Here is an 18,417-nt window from a genome sequence, read left to right as displayed (position 1 = left end):
TCTTCGAGCACTCGTTCCGCATCCGGCAGGGGGATGAACAGAGGACGGTAAGAATGCTTCAAAATAAGGAATGACATCTGAGTGAGAATGTGATTGTTTCATATGATTGTTTCAATTAAATTACGTATTATCGCTCCAGTATTTCAGCTTCCCTGCCACCGTCGCTCCTTACAAATGTTCCATCCTTCCTCTGAGCCAAAACCAGGAGTTCACACCATTTGTCTCCCAGTTGTGTGAGTGTCATACAAAATTTCTTATTCCAATCAAGCTTTAGGAAGTAATGAAAACAATGGCTTGCCATTCGTAAAATTCTCTGATTTCGCTTCAATGTCGAGAGTTAGATTAGAAGATCGACTGAACTCTCACGTTTGTGGGTTGATTATAAAGTTATTAGCTTAGCTTAGCATAAAGACTGGAAAAAGTGGAAGCAGCTCATCTTGTTCTGGTAAAATCTGCCAACCAACATTCCTTAAGCTCACTGATTAGCTTGTTGTGTATGAGCGGGGTTGTTTTGCTCCAGTTAACTGGTGACAGGCTTGGTGTCGATCTTCCCATCTAACTCAAATAAGAAAATGTCCTTTTACGTGACGTGTTTCTGACGCGTATCTATTCAGGCTGATTACAAATGTTTGTCTTTCTCCACTAAGCCGAGGCGATGACTAAAAACGGCGTGTCCCACAAAGTGGACGACTCCTCCGGATCCATCGGGCGTCGCTACGCCCGCTCAGACGAGATCGGAGTGGCGTTTGGCGTCACCATCGACTTCGACACGGTGAACAAGACGCCTCACACAGCCACGCTGAGAGACCGCGACTCCATGAGGCAGATCAGGGCCGAGGTAGAACAAGACAATAACTTGAGCTTTAATGGACAGAATATACAGTTTGTACAGCATCTGATTTGCAGATTGGTTTTGTGCTAATGTACAAAATCCTATTGCAGGTCACTGAGTTGCCAGGGATGGTTCAAGATCTGGCTAACGGCACCTTGACGTGGGCTGAGGTGGAGAAAAAGTACCCCGTCTTTGAAGGACAAGAAACCAGCAAGAAGGAGTAGCCAAGCAAAGACTCCTCTACTGCTTATTTAACCAAAGTCTTTTTTTCTTAAAACAGAAACTTATGAATTTGATCTTTCTTCATACAGGGAAAAATCTATTTTATCTCATTGGGAGATGTCGTGTGGTCAGATATGTTTATAAAGTATACAGCAGGCTCTGGAGATTAGAGCATGTCACATAGACTGAAGGAAAGCTCCACCAGTTGCAAACATGCTATAGGGGCTCACCACCGTCCTCCTTTTCTGTCAGTATGATTGTTTCCTGGGCAACATCACCCAATGGATGTGCAGCACTGATACTGTGGAAGCCAACCGACACACTGCCAGTTATGTACCTGACTTTCATACATCTATTTTATACTGTATGTATTTGTGAACATTTTATAATAAACCACATATTGCATACATTCTTTTTTCTTTTTTGGGGGTTTATTTATGTTTCCAGCTGGGACGCCACTGCTTCTTACTGCGCTGTATTTTGTGTTGCCGTCACTAGACGGCACTGTGTGTTATTTCAGTTCATTGGAGAAGGCTCTCATTGTGGGAGGCATGGATGTTTGGCACAGCTCAAAAATGCAGCCGACTTAGAGCCTCCCAAAACAGATCTGGCAACCAGGAACAACCCAGCAAGAGAAAAGAGACAGGAGTGCAGTCTCACAACGCACACACTGCGTCTCTTTTTACCCTTTATCCTTGGGTCGGCTGAACTACAATTAGCGCTCGCTCACTCTGATATTTTCTCGCTCTGTGACATCAATTCTTGAAGTCTGCATTTCCTGAAATAACCAATGACTAGCATATAAAACTGCTTTGATTGACACTTTGTTTAACAACAAGAAATACATTTAAATTAGAATTACTTTAGATACTGAAATTAGAAGTCTGGTTACATCAAATTATTAGAGACTCAAATTATCTACCTCGTTACATCCGCCTTTAAATGTGAACACTAGTCTACAATTGGTGTGGTCATTTAAAAAACTTGACTAACCAGTAACCCTTGTCATCAAATTAAGAGAATCCACAAAGGCGACACTCAAACCCTGGAATAATGACTTAACCATTGTGACTAAGGCATTTCCCAGACCAGTTCCACGGGCCTGATAGTCTGATGTCTCCAAGTGGAGCCTCCGTGTCAGGCGAGGCTTTCCTGCAGACGCACCTCTCACAAGCTTTGACTTTCCTCTCAACGTCTACAGCCCTTTTAGGGCAATAGAAACGAGACCTGTTCAACTGTGCGCTCAATCCCTAGATGGCCCTTATCATCGTGAAGGTTCTGAAACGCAGTTGATCTGAGGATCTCAGAGAGAAATAATTGCAGCCTGGTCTCTGTTCTAGATCAGCACTTCCGGTAGAGAAGACCATCTCAAGATGCTTCCAGTAGAGATCAGGGGACTCAGCTTTGAAACTAGCTGATACGTTGTTTCCTGCTTCTAAAATGCTAATTACTCTGCCAATGACGCCCGTTATCCCTTTGGATCTGCTTTAGATCAGAATGACCGTACCTTGGCATGGTCAGAAAGCCATTGGTTTGATCTTCTTCCTCAAAAAGGGAATGGCAGCTAGAGTAATGGTAAGGGTGTTACGCCCAGATCTCCTGGGTAGTTCTGTGTACCCTGTCTGTTAATGTTGTCTGTCAATCACCTTGTCTCTCGTTCCAGACCCCTCCCTCCTTGTGTGCCGTCCTCCTGTTTGATGTTCTCATGATGTCTGTGAGTATTTGCCTAGTAATATTGTTTTTGAGACCAACTGCCTTGTCTTGCCTTACCTGTTGTACCTGTTCCCTGAAAAAGGGAGTCCAAAAGAAGACAAATCATCTTGTGCGACAACTGAGTGCCTCTGACATGTTGCAGTAACTGTGTCTGCGGATGCCAGCGGATATTCAGTACAAGCTCTGTCAAGTGGTAGGTGACGTTTCTTTTGCTCTTTAACTAGCTTTGTGTGGAAACTCAACAATAACTTTCTTTACCTGGGGAAGGCATCTCAACTAACCTTTTTACACGTCCAAACTGTCTGTCTACAGTGAGTTAACCCGCTCACTATCAGCGTTTGGGATCTTAACATTCTCTGATTTCACAACTTCCATTTTATCACCAGAATTATGTTGCAATATTAGATGATGTTAAAAGCTTCACAGTAAATAAAACCTTCGTTGCTCCAGTTACTCAAAGTGTGACTATCTTAATGTTTTGTTGCAAAAATGCTAATATCTTAATGACCAATTAATCCTGGCTGGCTCGCCAAGTTTTATGTAACCCGCTTAGTGTAGGTGGAGGTTCGTTGGGAGAGGTTAGAAGATAAGAATCGACACACAAAAGAAATGGAGCCACTGTAATTTGAAGATTATATTGAACTGTATGAAAACATAAATAAAACATACTTTCAAGTAAAATCTTGCACAACAATGACTATGCTCTTATTGAAATATTATCAACCCAGTTCCATTGAAATAGTAAAGGTATCCCTGATATGTCAACAAACTTCAGTTTGTTCCTTTAAGTTCAAGTTCCTTGTTTTCTTTTCATCTCTCTCTCTCTCTCTCTCTCTCTCTCTCTCTCTCTCTCTCTCTCTCTCTCTCTCTCTCTCTCTCTCTCTCTCATTCTGTAAACACAAGACCTCATCTTCAAGCACTATTCACAAAACCTCTGAATCCTCTTGCAAAATTAAACTTTTGCCTCAAAGCAGTTGTACCTGTGCTCAAAATCAAACACTGCTCTCAAATCATAACCAAAGTGATCAAAAATAATATACACTATTTTAATCTCAAAACAAATGTCATATGAACAAAAACATGTTTTATTACAGTAGCTCAAAATTGATCAGAAATTACTCCTGTGCTTTGCTCTTTGCAATTTCTTTTGTTCTTCATCCTCCTTGTACCCCTTTTCTTTTTTTACAGTAGTGTATCCTGCATCTCACAAACATGTCCTTTTTCTCTGTGATACTGTAATTTGTGTTCTTTGTCAACATCTATTGAGCAGTCAGTGTTGTAACAATTAGAAACCACGATGTTCAAGGCCATATCATTTGTTTATTAGTTTCTTCTAGCCATTCTCAGACTTCCTCCTTCCCACCTTCAACCACCTGTTTGCTCTCTAAACTGGTTTTTATTGGTTGTGTCACATTATTTGACACAAGTGAAATCCATCTTGAGTGATTGTGTTTGATCAATGTCATGTGTTCTCTATTTGTATTTGATTGTTGCCACTTGTGTTTAGCAGTATGGGTGACATGTGCATTAGAGGGCAGAATGTGTTTTGAGACTGAGAATGTGTTTAAAGTCTAAGTGAGATCTGCAAATTCTGTTTTACCATGTGAACTAGTTTAAGCTATTGACAACAGACTGCACAATTAAAAACTTTCTTTAGCCGATGGGTTTTTAGTGTTTTAGCAATGGAGAGAAACTGTAACTCCTGGCAAAGAAATCTCTGAATCATCTCTCTCTCTTGTCGCAGAAGTGCAGCCTCACAATGCACACATTGTGTCTCCAACAGTGTTACCCATTATTACTTGGGTTGGCTAAACTAAGTTTTAAAACAATTAGCGCTCGCTCAGTCATTTAGGGAAGTTAAAACATGTCAAGATAATCTAACTTATAGACTCCTAATGTTGTGTCTTACAGTGTGTCTGCAGTCCTCATGTCCCGCCCCCTCTGTATCAGCGGTCAAAGTATAAATACATCATGTCACCTTTAACCGGTGGCAGCTCCCTCTCGGAGTCAGAGGGACCCGCAGCCCACCCTGAGCGGATGTGATAGTTTACATTTTCTTACATGTTTTTTTTTTGTTTGTTTGTAATATGATATTTTAATCTGCATTTTTTTTGCCCCCTCTTCAACTATTTGGATAAGTGCGTTGTTATAGCAACTCCTTCTGGCCCGCGACTGCTGTGTTCAAGGTCAGTATCACGACAGGTGCTGCGGAGGACAAGCTGAAGAGCGTGACCGTGTGGCATTTAACCAGCAGACAATGTGAAGAGAAAACAGGCTTTGATAGAGAGATGTATATCTATACAGATGCATACCCATGCGGGTAATGTTATAGATTTGTGTTTTTTGCATTATAAAGCAATACACCGTTATGATGGAAAAATAACAAAACTCAGTACTTCATTTAGGGGAAGTTGTTTGGTTAAAAATAGCAGACAGCTGGAGGCTACTTTGTTAATGTCTCTGAGTTAATCAGTGGAAAGTTTCCCATTGGCTCTTCACCGTTTAGTTTACCAAGTTAAAATTGATAAATGATGTTTTTAGGACTTAAAACAATAAATTAATATGAGCTTTATGTTATTGCAGTCTAAATTCCTTAGACAAAGGTTGAACGTGAGCTTTTGGATGTGTTTTTATTTGTTTGAAAGCTACAGGAGTTAAATGTCTTTGGAAGTTTGGGTAAGCTCTTCCTTTAATGATTTTAGGGTGTATTTATTGTTCAGCTTTCAGTGATATTTTCACAGAATAAAGCATGATAATCAAAATTATATTCAGGACAGCTTGAAGAAGTAGCAAATAGAATAGTAAAACTATTTGAATTAACTTTTTCCATTTTATTCTTCATTAAATACCATAATGGGAATATTGTAGACTTTGCTTACTGCGTTTATTTGACAAAGAGAGTAACTAGTTTCTTTGCAGAAAAGGTTTTTTACATTGAAAATGTACAATAAGCTGAGAAAGTTATGCATCGTTCCAGATGAAGCTAAAATGATGTAAGTGTTGACTGGTCTGACATCGGTGTGTTCAGGAGCCTCCGGAGCTCTTTCTGTCTGTGTCAGCATGGGGATCAAAGCTGCACTTCCCAAATATGAGATCTATTTCTACAACACGGTGCTTTGTCTGGCCATGTTCTGGGCCTCCAGCTGGATCTTTGACCTGTCCAGTTGTGAGTATGAAACAGTGCACACAAACACATGCAGTATACAGAGTATCACTCTTGTGAGTTGTTATAGTCTGCTGACATGATTTGACATGAATACAATCGCCTATGGAAGCCCATTTCCTTACAAAAAAATTAAAAATTAGGACCAAAAATAAATAAATAAATAATAGCCTTTTTTTTGTTCACTTTTTTTCTTCTTTTTTTGTTGACTTTTTTTTTTCCGTGGAAAAAAAAAGTTGATTTTTTAATTTCATTTTTGGTGCAATGTTTTAAAATTCTTTTTGGCGGTAATGGTCTTCCATAATTGCCTGCATTAAAAGTATAAAATCAAATCTTTGGAGACTTAAGCTATAAGGATAAGTCTGGTGATATTTTCTATCCAAGAAAAGACACAAACCAACAAGTAATGTGAATTGATTGAGATACATTTTTTATTGATTACCTAGATATCAACGCAAAGAAAATATGTGCACACTACATGTACATACAGATACATATGCACATAACCCTACAAATAAAATCAACATGATCAGCATATCCTCATACAGTGGTACATATGATACCGTACGAAAAAGTTACTCCTCGTTTTTCTCATGGTTTTCTTTGGAAGTCCAGCATCAAAGTGTCATTTCCACTCGTTACATGCATACCGTCTTTTCAAAAATAAACTCCAGTCTTCACAGGAAACAATAGTAAACAAAACCACTTAGGTTTGGTTAAAGGTTGTGGATTACAGGTAAAAAATAACTCACCGGGGCTATCATACAGGTGTCTTCAATGATTCAGGAAGAGCTCAAATAGAAGTTGTGCACATCTATGTCATTAAACTCTATGTAGCCTGTACAGAAAATTAGACTCCTATCATTTTAAGAAGTCATTACATACATAGTGCCTTAAAGTGCACACAAGAAGCTTGTTTCACAGCAAACTTTTTGACTTGCTAAAAGAGGAAAATTACAGGTGTAACTATTAATATTAACGACAACTCTGTTTTTCCTTCTGTGACGAATATCGTCTGTGTAAAAGGCCGATGGAACATTACATCGTTTCACAATATAATGAGTCACATTTAATTGTAAAAATTACAGTTAATAAACGTAAATGATGATTCTGACTCTAACTTCTCCAAAAGGAGGTACTACATGTATGAGTGCAAACCAATTATATACAAAAGGCTGCCCAAATAAAATAATAATTAGTTACTTTTCACCTTTCTCCTCATACTCCCATGCAGATGTGCAAACAAAAAACATGTATGAACCTCTCCAATCATTATTCTAATCTTATTTTAAAGTAATCAGTGCCTTTGTTTCCCCAATAGTCTTGACTGTAGCCCTGATGTTGAGGCATGAGTCTAGTAGTTCCATACAGACAACACAATGTGCAGTATACAGTATACTTGCAGTACAGTGTCACTGTGTGAGGGCGACGAGTTGGAGCTATGCAGACCACGCAGAGGAGATCAGGTGTCGGTATTAATACCACAGAGCACAAGAGGAAAAGAGGACTTGTGTTCACTTGGAACAAAAGTTTCACTTCTGCATTCAAGGACAAGACAGTTTGAATACAGAACCAAAATATATGATGGATGTATTAATGTTAGAAATACTCATCAGGCTTTGACATTTCTTCAAAATGTTTGAATTCACAACAGATACTTTTTCTCTCCTTATTTTCAGCCAGTGCAAACAGAAAAACGTTCAAAACCAGCGTGAGGCCAGGATGGTACTACTTTGGGAGGAAAATGGTGAGACAACATTGATAATTAATCACGCCATTTGCCATCGATGTAAATATGTTTCTAACTCTGAATTCTTTTCATTGAACTTCAGGATACAGCTGATTTTGAGTGGATGATGTGGTTTTCCACCTTCAGGGCGCATATCCTGTTTGCCCTCTCTGGCCATGTGCTGTTCGCTAAGATCTGCTCCATGTTGGCTCCACAGGTGCTTCTCCTGACTGACTAATCGATTAAGTGATCGAAGGAGAGCGTATTCTTTCGGGTTTAATGATACGAGCGAATGAGCCGCTTTGAAATGAGGCGAACACTCGGCTTGACCCCTCACTGTGTTGCGGTGTGAAGAATACTGGGTGACATTTGAAATCCTCTTTGTCACAATTTATTTTTACAACATTGCACAGTCGCTTTTTATATTATTAGCTGAACAGCAGTTGATGAATGGGACCAGGTGGAGAGAATAGAAATAGAAACGTAGTGTTGTGTGTTATGGCGGTTTGGTTAACAACACTGCAGAGTCTTATTGTGAACGTCTATCCACAAGTGGAGATGTTCTAATATTTAATCAGTAAAACTTATCAGAAGTAAAAGTACTCCTGCAGTAAGATATTCCTGGTCATTGTTTTACTATTTTTACAACCTTCTGTCATCATAGGAACACTTAATCTTTCAGTTTATCAGAAAAAAAATCTAAATCCCCAGATTTGGCGATGTTTTTATGAAACAGTTGTAATTTATAAAGTAAGCTGTCAGATACATGTAGTGGATTAACAGTTACACTACTTGCCTCAGAGAAACACAAGTATAGAGTAAAGTACAATTACCTTGAATGTGTACTTCAGTCCAGTACTTGGGTAAATGTACTTAGTTACTCATCCCTGGCGGTGACGCTGCATTCCTGTCCCACAGTACAGGTCCCTGGTGTACATGGCGTATGGGCTCCTGGCCGTGTGGACCAGTATGGGCTGGACCTACGTCACCCTCATCCTGTCCCACTGCATCCTGCTCTACAGCATCTCCTTGGTGAAAATCCGCTGGCTCTGCTTCGTCACCGGGCTTTGCACCCTCGCCACATTCAAGTGTGAACCCTTCGTGTCCTGGCAGGTAAACTGCTGGCACTAAACAGAAGTTACATTACCAAACTGTCTTTCATGGTAATGATTTCCTGCCATATTTCCACTGTTTCTCTTCCATGTGCAGGCAGGCTTTGTGGAGGGTGACTTTGAGCTGCGTCACGTTCTCTTCTATGGAGGTTGTGGGTTTACGATCGTGCGCTGTATGAGCTTTGCTCTGGAGAACTGCGACAGGAAAGATGGAAACTACAGCATCCTGGAGCTGCTCAAGTACAACTTCTACCTCCCCTTCTTCTATTTCGGGCCCATCATGACCTTTGATAAGTTTTATATTCAGGTAAGTTAAAGTGGAAGAAATAACCTGTCCATCTTACTTTGAATGAAGTCCATGCCTGGCAGTCTGAAAAGCCTTGGAGGCACTTTGATTTTAAGTTCAAATCAATACACGGATAACCACCACCCTTCAACTCAAACGGCCTTCATCAGGCTATGAAGTGCAATGAAGACAGGCGTTTAAGTTAAACCTCATCAAGAGGTCACATGACCGCCCACATAAAGAGACCTTTTACAAGACAAAAAGGATTGCAAACGTGGACTGAAACTAACACATGAATACAGACAAAAAAAGGAGGGCAATATTAAATCTCAATAGCGACAACTGTAATGTTAAATACTTAGGCATTGTTATGTAAGGCCTTATGTTGGTATAAAAATGCACATAAAATCAAATCAGACACATCAAAGCTTTATGGTTTAAACATTTCACGGTGGAATTAAATGTAGAAAAGTCACATAAATGCTTTATCACATAATACAAAAGTCACAGAACGGGGCAGAAGTCTGTTTTCTTGTTTTTTGCTTCTGCATTATAAGATCCATTAGTTTTTTTAAAATAGTATTCCCAGTAATCCAGCAGCTCAGGCATTGTGGGACCTTGTTTATTTAGTGCCTTCGGTGGTATAAGTGCAGTGGTTCAGTGCTTATAATACAATAATATCTGCTGGGTTGAGACCAGACCAATCAAAGACTAACTATTCTGTTTTATTTTAATATGTTGAGCAGGTAAATCCTTACAACAACTCTCATAAAGTCCCAGAGGATGCCTTTATTGAGCTGTATCAGAGCGGCGTGGAGGTCTCTGGCTTTGTGACACGTGTTTGCTTCCCCCTGCAGGCCAACAAGTCAGACCTGACTAGGAAAGAGCGGGAGATGTGGAACATCAGTCTGCAGGGCCTGAGTCACCTGGGAGTCATCATTCTAGTGGACGTCCTCTTCCATTTCCTGTACATCCTCACCATCCCCAACGATCTAAAGCTGCTGAAGCATGCCTCTGACTGGGCTCTAGGTCAGTGCCACATGCCCAAAATTCAACAATTTCACTTAATGCTGTGGCATGTTAAGTAGAGCGCACTTCCTTGCTGTTTCATCGACTGCATAGCTAATAATTGCCTTGTTTCCAGTGGGCCTAGCTTACTTTAACCTGGTGTATGACTGGGTAAAAGCTGCCGTCATGTTTGGAGTCATCAACACCGTGTCCAGACTGGATCATCTGGACCCTCCCAAGCCACCAAAATGCATCACAATGCTCTACCTGTTTGCTGAAACGTGCGTCGAGTTGACACTGTCCCCATTTGGCTCATTATACTGAACAAATCTGTAAATCTAAACCCATGTTGTTGTCTTTCGCAGTCATTTTGACAGAGGGATCAACGAGTGGCTGTGCAAGTGAGATCAATGCTTTTATTTAAAAGTCTTTTAGGTTTTTGACGCATTTAGAGGTGCTGACGCTGACTCATCATCCACAGGTATGTGTACGATTACCTGGGTGGAAAGCATGAGAACGTGGTGGAGGAGCTGGTGGCGACACTGTGCACCTTCGGCGTCACCATCCTGTGGCTGGGACCCTGCCAGGCGGTGCTGATCTGGGCTTTCTTTAACTGTTTCGGCCTCAACTTTGAGCTGTGGACCGCTAAGCTCGCCTCCATGGAGCCTTTTGCTTCGTTTGAGGTTTGGAAGCCGACGTTGGCTTTTACACGTCTGTTAATTATGTTAAGTTATGTCTGTTGGGATGAACATAAAATGCTTTTTTGTTTATTCATGTTTTATTTACAGATGGCCATGCCAGAAGCGACATCCCGCCGGATCCGAGCCGTCTTCAATACTTTTAACTTCTGGAGCATTGTGTTGTACAACATCTTGGCCTTGAACAGTTTGGACTTTGCCAAGTTGGTCGCAAAGCGGCTGCTTCTGAAAGGTGATTTTTATTTTTTATTTGAGGATGGTATGAAAGTTTGCTCAACTCTATTCACTCTTTTTTGTTGTTTACTTTCCCAGGCTTCCCTATAACCACCATCATCGTCATGTTTGTGACCTACTGCCTGATTCAAGTGATTAAGGAGAGAGAGAGGCGGCAGGCCCTGATTGATGATCCCGATCCTCTTCCTCCCGCTCCCCCTCAAAGCGCCGCCACCGCTGCAGCTGCACCCACCGCCGCTCAACCAGTCGTAGATCCCAGCAAAGAAAAAGCAGAGTAGATGTTTGATGGTGACTTTGCTAATAGAAAAAGGGATTAAAAATCCAAGATTTCCACATTGATGTACATTGATGCTCTGTTTCTGCTGATGTAGAAAACAGCATTAATTGTAAATACGTTTACCATCATTTTACTGTTTGTACCCAAAAGGGGAAGAAAATTGAGGTTAATGAAAGACACTTACAGAAATATGATATCATAGCATACAGTAGCCACAAAATGAACGACAATAAGTGGAACGACACTAAGTGTGAAAACTGAATTACATTTTTCTGAAACCTTTGTCATCAATGCAAAAAATAAACCAATGAAAGATGCGTTCATATATTTTGTTTCCATATGGTGAGTTTCCCTTCTGATGGAGCTGTTTTAATATGAATGAGAGAAGGATGCTTTTTTACAGAACGTGAGTCAGTGTTGAGTCTTGTCATTAGTCTTGTGAAGTATTTCTGTAGCGTCACGTCAGCAGTTGGCAACTTTATTTCGGTTTGATGCCTCCACACTGAAAACACTTTATGCTCTGGTCAAACCTGAACATGTGATAAAAGAGATTTTCTGACATTAAACAAGCGATCATTGTTGCATCAGCTAATGTACTGTATATCAAAATGTCTTGAATATAAACGTTAAAGACAAACATATCTACAAACATTGTAATGAATACATTGTGCCATTTGAAAAAGGCTTAATTCCCTTCAGTCTGTCTAAAACATCTCTCAAACAAAAGTAAATCATCTTTGTTGGAGACTATTTAAAGCTGCGGATGAATACACATTTGCTGGTGAGTATTTCCGGCTGCAGAGTGGTGTCTGTGGGATTTAAGAAAATAAACCAAAGACAACACATGACCCAGTGCAACACCATGGCCTCAATGATGTGTTTGAGTTTTTTGACAACAGTGAAGGTCTGGGCACATAGGTATCGCTATCAGGCTTCGGTAACACAGGAAATACTTGTTGGTAGTATTGCAATAATGACTCAGTCACATGAGCCCAGAGGGGGAAGCCTCTTAACACATCTTCTCCAGATCCATCCGTGACTCAGGATGGACATATTTCCCATGAAGCAACGCTGTCAGCTGTCTTGTGAGTGGGTGGATGCTACCGGGTGGTGGGGCTGGAGTTGGGACAGGGGATTGAAGCGTGGATATTGCATTTCATGTTCCAGAATGAAGCCCATAGCTCCCCCACCGAGCACCCGGACTATAAATAACCGACCAGTTGGAGCCCAGCTGAAGGTTCAGGACAGCTGAAGGAGTGGGCCGTCCCCGGGTTCAGCTGCAAATAGCAGACCGACTGTGCTCCTGAATCCTCTTTCAAAGCGAGAAACACAAATTCTGCGATAAAGAAGATTCATTTTGTTTGATTTTAAGCCCCTGAAAGGCTCCTCAAACTCCCCCTGCCAGGAACGATGGCTCTGCCGTTAGACCCCATGGACGAACCCAGGATGTACCAGCAGACGTTGCTGCAGGACGGCCTGTACGAACTGCTGGAGAACGACAAGCTGGTTGACTGCGTGCTGAAGATAAAAGACAAGGAGTTCCCCTGCCACCGGCTGGTCCTGTGCGCCTGCAGCTCCTACTTCCGCTCCATCTTCCTGTCTGACCTGGAGGAGAGCAAAAAGAAAGAGATCGTCTTGGAGGATGTGGAGCCTGGCGTCATGGGTCTGATCCTCAAGTACCTGTACACCTCCCAAATCAACGTCACGGAGCAGAACGTCCAGGACATCTTCGCAGTGGCTAACGTGTACCAGATCCCTTCCATTTTTACTGTTTGTGTGTCTTTCCTACAGAAGCGCCTGAGCCTCAGCAACTGCCTGGCCATCTTCAGGCTCGGCCTGATGCTGGACTGTCCACGCCTGGCAGTCTCTGCCCGAAACTACGCCTGCGAGCGCTTTCAGCTCATCTCAAGAGACGAGGAGTTCTTCCAGCTCTTGCCCAGCGAGTTGGCAGCCATTTTAGCAAACGACAATCTGAACGTAGAGACAGAGGAGACAGTGTTCGAGGCTTTGATGAACTGGATGTCCCGGGACACCGAGAGCCGAGAGAAAGATCTGTCAGGTTTGCTGGATTGCGTGCGTTTGCGTCTGGTCAGCGAGGATTACCTGAAGGAAAAAGTGGAGAAACACAAACTGATCTCCTTTAACCCTGAGCTGCAGCAGAAACTCCAGCTGATCAGGGACGCTCACGCCGGGAAAATGCCAGAGCTTAAAAAAAGCAAAAAGGAGAATGGCGGCGCAGAGAAAGATGGGGATAAAGAGGATGAAGAGGAAGAGGAAGATCTTCTACCAGGCATCCTGAACGATACCCTGCGATTTGGCATGTTTGTCAGGAACTTGATACTGTTGGTGAATGAGGCAGGTGCTGTGGCCTACGACCCGGCTGGAAATGACTGCTTCGTTGCATCACTTTCCACACAAGTTCCCAAGAACCACACCAGCCTGGTCACCAAGGAGAACCAGATCTTTGTGGCAGGAGGATTATTCTTTGATGAACAGAACAAAGAAGATCCACTGTGCTCTTATTTCCTACAGGTAGGGAAGGCTGTAAATACAGATTTGAGAGAAGAGAAAGTAATACACATTTGGTTTGAGTCCATGATACTGTCTTTTACATTCTAATGGTGGTCCAAAATCCCAAAGATACCAAATATGCTGGTGAATTCTGGGGGAAATGTGAAGAAAATGATGCAGAAGACATCGAGAATGTATTTGTTTTGATGAGATAGTGCAGCCAAACAAATCATGGAGCTTTGCGTTGAATTTCAATATCTCACTCAATGTAAATGTTGTATAGCTTCAATGAAGTTGGAAAAATGTAAGTTTTCCGGCCTCATTCAAGTATCTACCTGAAAGGGAAAAAGTAAGGGATGTTAAGAGTACATCTACCTCCAGTGTTTGTGTCTGTCTGCTACAGAGTGTCTACTTCAGGTGGTCTAAACGTAACCCCATTCACAAATGTTTGACCTCCTGTGACCTCAGTATGACCCGGCCACTGCTGATTGGCTGGGGATGCCTCCCCTCCCGTCTCCCCGCTTCCTGTTTGGGCTCGGTGAGGCTGAGAACTCCATCTTTGTTTTGGGAGGGAGGGAACTGAAGGAGCAGGAGCACACGCTGGACTCAGTTTTGGTCTATGACAGACAGTGAGTACAAGGCAAAGTTTATGTAAATCATTGAACAGATTGCTGTTCTCCGGACTGAATGCTAATTAATTTACACCTTTACAGATCATTTAAATGGGGGGAATCAGAGCCACTACCTTACCCGGTCTACGGACATGCAACCACATCCCACAATGATGTTGTTTATGTGATTGGAGGAAAGGGAGACAGCAAGTGAGTATTAAGTGGGATTAAAATATTGATATCCATCGGCGAAGACTTTATTCTTTAATCTTTAATCCAGCAACATATGGAATAGGAATATTTTTCTGAATAGAAATCATATAAAGAGACATGTGCTTTGTTCTTTTCTCTCTTCTGAATAGGAGCTGTCTGAAGAAGATGTGTGCATATGATGCCAGGAAATTTGAGTGGAAGGAACTTGCACCCATGAAGGTCGCGCGTTCTTTATTTGGAGTCACTGTTCATAAAGACAAAATATACGTGGCAGCAGGAGTCACCGACACCGGGCTGACGGACTCTGTGGAGGTGTACGACATCGCTACGAACAAGTGAGTTCCTCCAAATCAGTGAGTCAGGCTAAAGTCGGTTTGGGTGCCACATACAGTTGCTGGCTGTGCAGCAAACTGTATGTGGCATTAAGTTACCTGAGGAAGCCTCAAATTACAAATGTGATTTATTGTGCTGTTTGTTTTTGCACTTTGGAGAAAGAGGAAAACACACTGAAGAGATATTGTTTGGTTCACTGAGTTAATGCATTTTCAAATTGCTTTCAGTGACTAAAACTCCTGTTTACTTGATGTTTATCACAAGTTCATATTACAAACTTATTTTAAAGTGTGTTTTCTCTGCAAAGAATAACACTTAAAAAGGTTACATTTTGCTTAAAAATTTCCCAATGAAGCTTTTTGAGCCCTGGAGAGGTGTACTGTTAACTGTGCCTCTGTGTGTGTGTGTGTGTGTGTGTGTGTGTGTGTGTGTGTGTGTGTGTGTGTGTGTGTGTGTGTGTGCTTTTTAGGTGGTCAGACTTTGTAGTGTTTCCCCAGGAGCGTAGCTCTCTGAACCTCGTGTCTTTGGCCGGCTTGCTGTATGCCGTTGGAGGCTTTGCCATGATGCCTGTAGAGGACAGCGAAGAGATTCTTCCTAAAGAGATGAATGACATTTGGAGGTAGGTCCTAACAGACTGATTCATTCAGTCAATCATTAAGCTCCTCGTAGGTTTGTTTTTTAGATATGATTTAATGAAATTGCCCTTTGTCATGTTGGACTACCTTTTTTATGAGAAAGTGAAAAAAAAATCTCCCAAATCATCTCAATAATTAATTTGAACCATCTGATCTACGTTGTTAAATTAGGCCAAATGGATGTGTGTGTGTGTGTGTGTGAGTGTGTGTGTGTGTGTGTGTGTGTGTGTGTGTGTGTGTGTGTGTTGTGATCCACGATATATAAAACCATTAGCAGCACTGTTTACATATTTACCTTGGTGTCTGTTAACCTCCTCAGGTTTGATGAGACAGACGGGAAGTGGAAGGGGATCCTCAAAGAGATCCAGTATGCTTCAGGGGCCACAATTCTGGGGGTCCGACTCAACACCCTGCGTCTCACCAAGATGTAAACCCCCTCTGGTTCCTGCTTGTTCACAGACATCTGCTCACAATGATCTGCTACAGTATGCAGTTCCGATTATGTAGCTAACTGTACTTCTAGCTCATGCACAAATGTCTTTTCTTTGAGTGATTTTAATCTGATTGAGATTGTAAAACTCTAAACAATCTGTAGCCTGTTGACACATTTTGCACTGTAATGGAATAAACTGTAAGTATCTAACACCAAATACATATGTGACAATAATGGAAAATGTGTTTGCAAGTAACAAAAACTATTTTAGTTTCTATGTGCAGAAACAAAAACACATCACACATCTTTTGCAATAATATATCTATACTGTTTAATATTGAAATGATTTAATTACGCTCTGCTGTGTTACAGACAGTAAACACTAGTCAATAATACAATAAAAGACAGAAAATACAGTCTAATGTTATTAGCACCTCTAGACACTATTGTCCTTGAACGGTTTTTAGTATTTTAATATAGCTGAACTTGACAACTACTGCCTACACATGGTCTTTGTACACCAGAGTTAACTAAGACATAGTGTTTACATTATGAAGAAGAGAATCAGTAAATGACAGTACACATGAATTAACACAGCGGCAGTATGAGTAAGTATGGGAAATGTAGAGGGGATGGGGATAATACATCTTTGAATTGATTATGGCATTGGTGCCATTGTTATACTCACATGAATCTTTTCCCAAAAAGAGGGAAATTCTCCATCGAACAAACTTCTTAGAACAGCCAACAAAACTCCCACATGCAAAGTAACCCACATTTTATGTTCTAGTTTGTATGGAGCCCAGAAACTGACAACATGTAGTGAAGGTTTAATCAAATACAACAGAACACATCAATTTTTTTGAGAATTCTCAATTGATCGATTGCTTATCTAAGAAACAATATTTTTTTTGTATTCAGTTATATTCCTGATGTTTTTGGTCACCTTATGTCAGTTTTGGGGGTCCATAAAATTTGCACTCAAAATATGGTTCATAAAACAAACAAGAAAACAAAACATCCTCCATTTTTACAAAAGAGGCCATTTTTCCATTTTCAAAAAGAAAAACGCATGTCTTTAAATTATTACATACACACAATGCTTTCTTACCAATATCATGAAATCTTAGTAACTGCTACTAAAATAAAACGGCAATATTCCCAAAACTTTTCTTGAAGCTGAAGGCAACAGAATCAAATTATTTTGGATACGCACTCCGGCTCTAGCAGCTAAACCCCAAAACTACAAGTCCCAATAGAGACCCTACTTGGCAATCCCATGAACACTCTGCGTTGCACAAAGTGCCATGCTCAATGCTTCATTATGTGAGCTTTGCCTTGAGTGCAATGCAGAATGTTCAGTCACTGTGGTGTCTCGGCAGCCACTTCATCACTGACAAACCCTCATTTGAAAAGGACACGGGCAGGTCCATCTTTTCCTAATCTAATACAAGCCTTTGGCTGCTAGCCTTAGTTCAGGAGAATTTGGCCATAAAAACACATTAAGCCTCCTTGCCTAGATTATAGGACTCCTAAAGACTCTGCTAAATGTCCCTTCTCAGTTTCCGTAATATCAGCTTTTCAGTCACTTAACTGAAGAAAACGTAGACGCAAAGAGATTCATTGTTATATTCTTTTTTAAGATTTAGGAGACATCAGGGCTAACAAATGTCTGTCTCCAATACATTCTTAATGCACAGTGTTGCTTTGATGACGTCTCAGATGGGTTTTGTTTGCCGCTGGATTTAGGGAGGATTTTGTTTTACCAAATAATCAAACACAGGTTAAGGATTAACAATCCTGCTCTCAAAAGGCGGATTTAGAATGCCACATTTCCTCCGAAAGTTGCGTCATTAACTATATATGTGATGTATATAGTATAAAAAGTGAGTGTATATATATATATATATATACGTATATATATATATGTATATATATACATATATATATATACACACACATATATATATATACATATATATACATATATATATACACACACATATATATATATATATACATATATATATACACACATATATATATATATACATACATATATATATATACATACATACATACACATACATACATACATACACATACATACATACATACATACATATATATATATATATATATATATATATATATATATATATATATATATATATATACACACACTTTTTATTACCTGTTTTGCTCATTGCCAATTAATTTGACACATTTTGAACAAATCATCTGCTCAGTGTCATACACCTCCAAAATTATGATAATTATAGTTTGTTTGATTTATTATCCCTGCAATTGATTAATACAGGTTTCAAAGAACATGACTTTTGTAGATTCTGATATAATATTTAAAACTAATTCCAAGCAGGGGAACATAGTAGGACTTCTTTTTGCT

General features: G+C 40.5%; 3 protein-coding genes across 3 annotated transcripts in view; all 3 read left to right on the top strand.

Annotated features, from left to right (window-relative positions):
* Positions 1-1,442, top strand: part of LOC137788672 (glycine--tRNA ligase) — a 7,231-nt gene extending 5,789 nt beyond the window's left edge. The window contains exons 14-17 of the mRNA XM_068581672.1: positions 1-47; positions 140-233; positions 648-838; positions 943-1,442. The exon at positions 1-47 is cut by the window's left edge and continues 63 nt beyond it. Coding sequence (XP_068437773.1) covers positions 1-47; positions 140-233; positions 648-838; positions 943-1,056 — 446 coding nt within the window. The 3' untranslated portion in view covers positions 1,057-1,442. The remainder of the gene's footprint in view (positions 48-139; positions 234-647; positions 839-942) is intronic.
* Positions 1,443-5,827: 4,385 nt separating this feature from the next.
* Positions 5,828-11,656, top strand: hhatlb (hedgehog acyltransferase like, b). Its single transcript, XM_068581976.1, has 11 exons — positions 5,828-5,933; positions 7,610-7,677; positions 7,763-7,876; positions 8,578-8,772; positions 8,869-9,078; positions 9,915-10,086; positions 10,202-10,346; positions 10,431-10,466; positions 10,547-10,748; positions 10,854-10,995; positions 11,076-11,656. The coding sequence occupies exons 1-11, from the start codon at positions 5,828-5,830 to the stop codon at positions 11,273-11,275; spliced, it is 1,590 nt and encodes a 529-aa protein (XP_068438077.1). The 3' UTR covers positions 11,276-11,656.
* A 909-nt stretch (positions 11,657-12,565) lies between these two features.
* Positions 12,566-16,231, top strand: klhl40b (kelch-like family member 40b). The gene is made up of 6 exons (XM_068582031.1): positions 12,566-13,806; positions 14,254-14,414; positions 14,499-14,606; positions 14,759-14,944; positions 15,412-15,561; positions 15,897-16,231. The coding sequence occupies exons 1-6, from the start codon at positions 12,685-12,687 to the stop codon at positions 16,006-16,008; spliced, it is 1,839 nt and encodes a 612-aa protein (XP_068438132.1). The 5' UTR covers positions 12,566-12,684; the 3' UTR covers positions 16,009-16,231.
* Positions 16,232-18,417: the final 2,186 nt, after the last annotated feature.

This window comes from Clinocottus analis, unplaced genomic scaffold (assembly GCF_023055335.1).
Source record: "Clinocottus analis isolate CAN_PGR_092001 unplaced genomic scaffold, fCliAna1.0.p SCAF_18, whole genome shotgun sequence".
Classification (NCBI taxonomy): Eukaryota; Metazoa; Chordata; class Actinopteri; order Perciformes; family Cottidae; genus Clinocottus; species Clinocottus analis.
The sequence above is the reverse complement of the archived record's forward strand: the minus strand, read 5'-3'. Positions and strand labels throughout refer to the sequence as shown.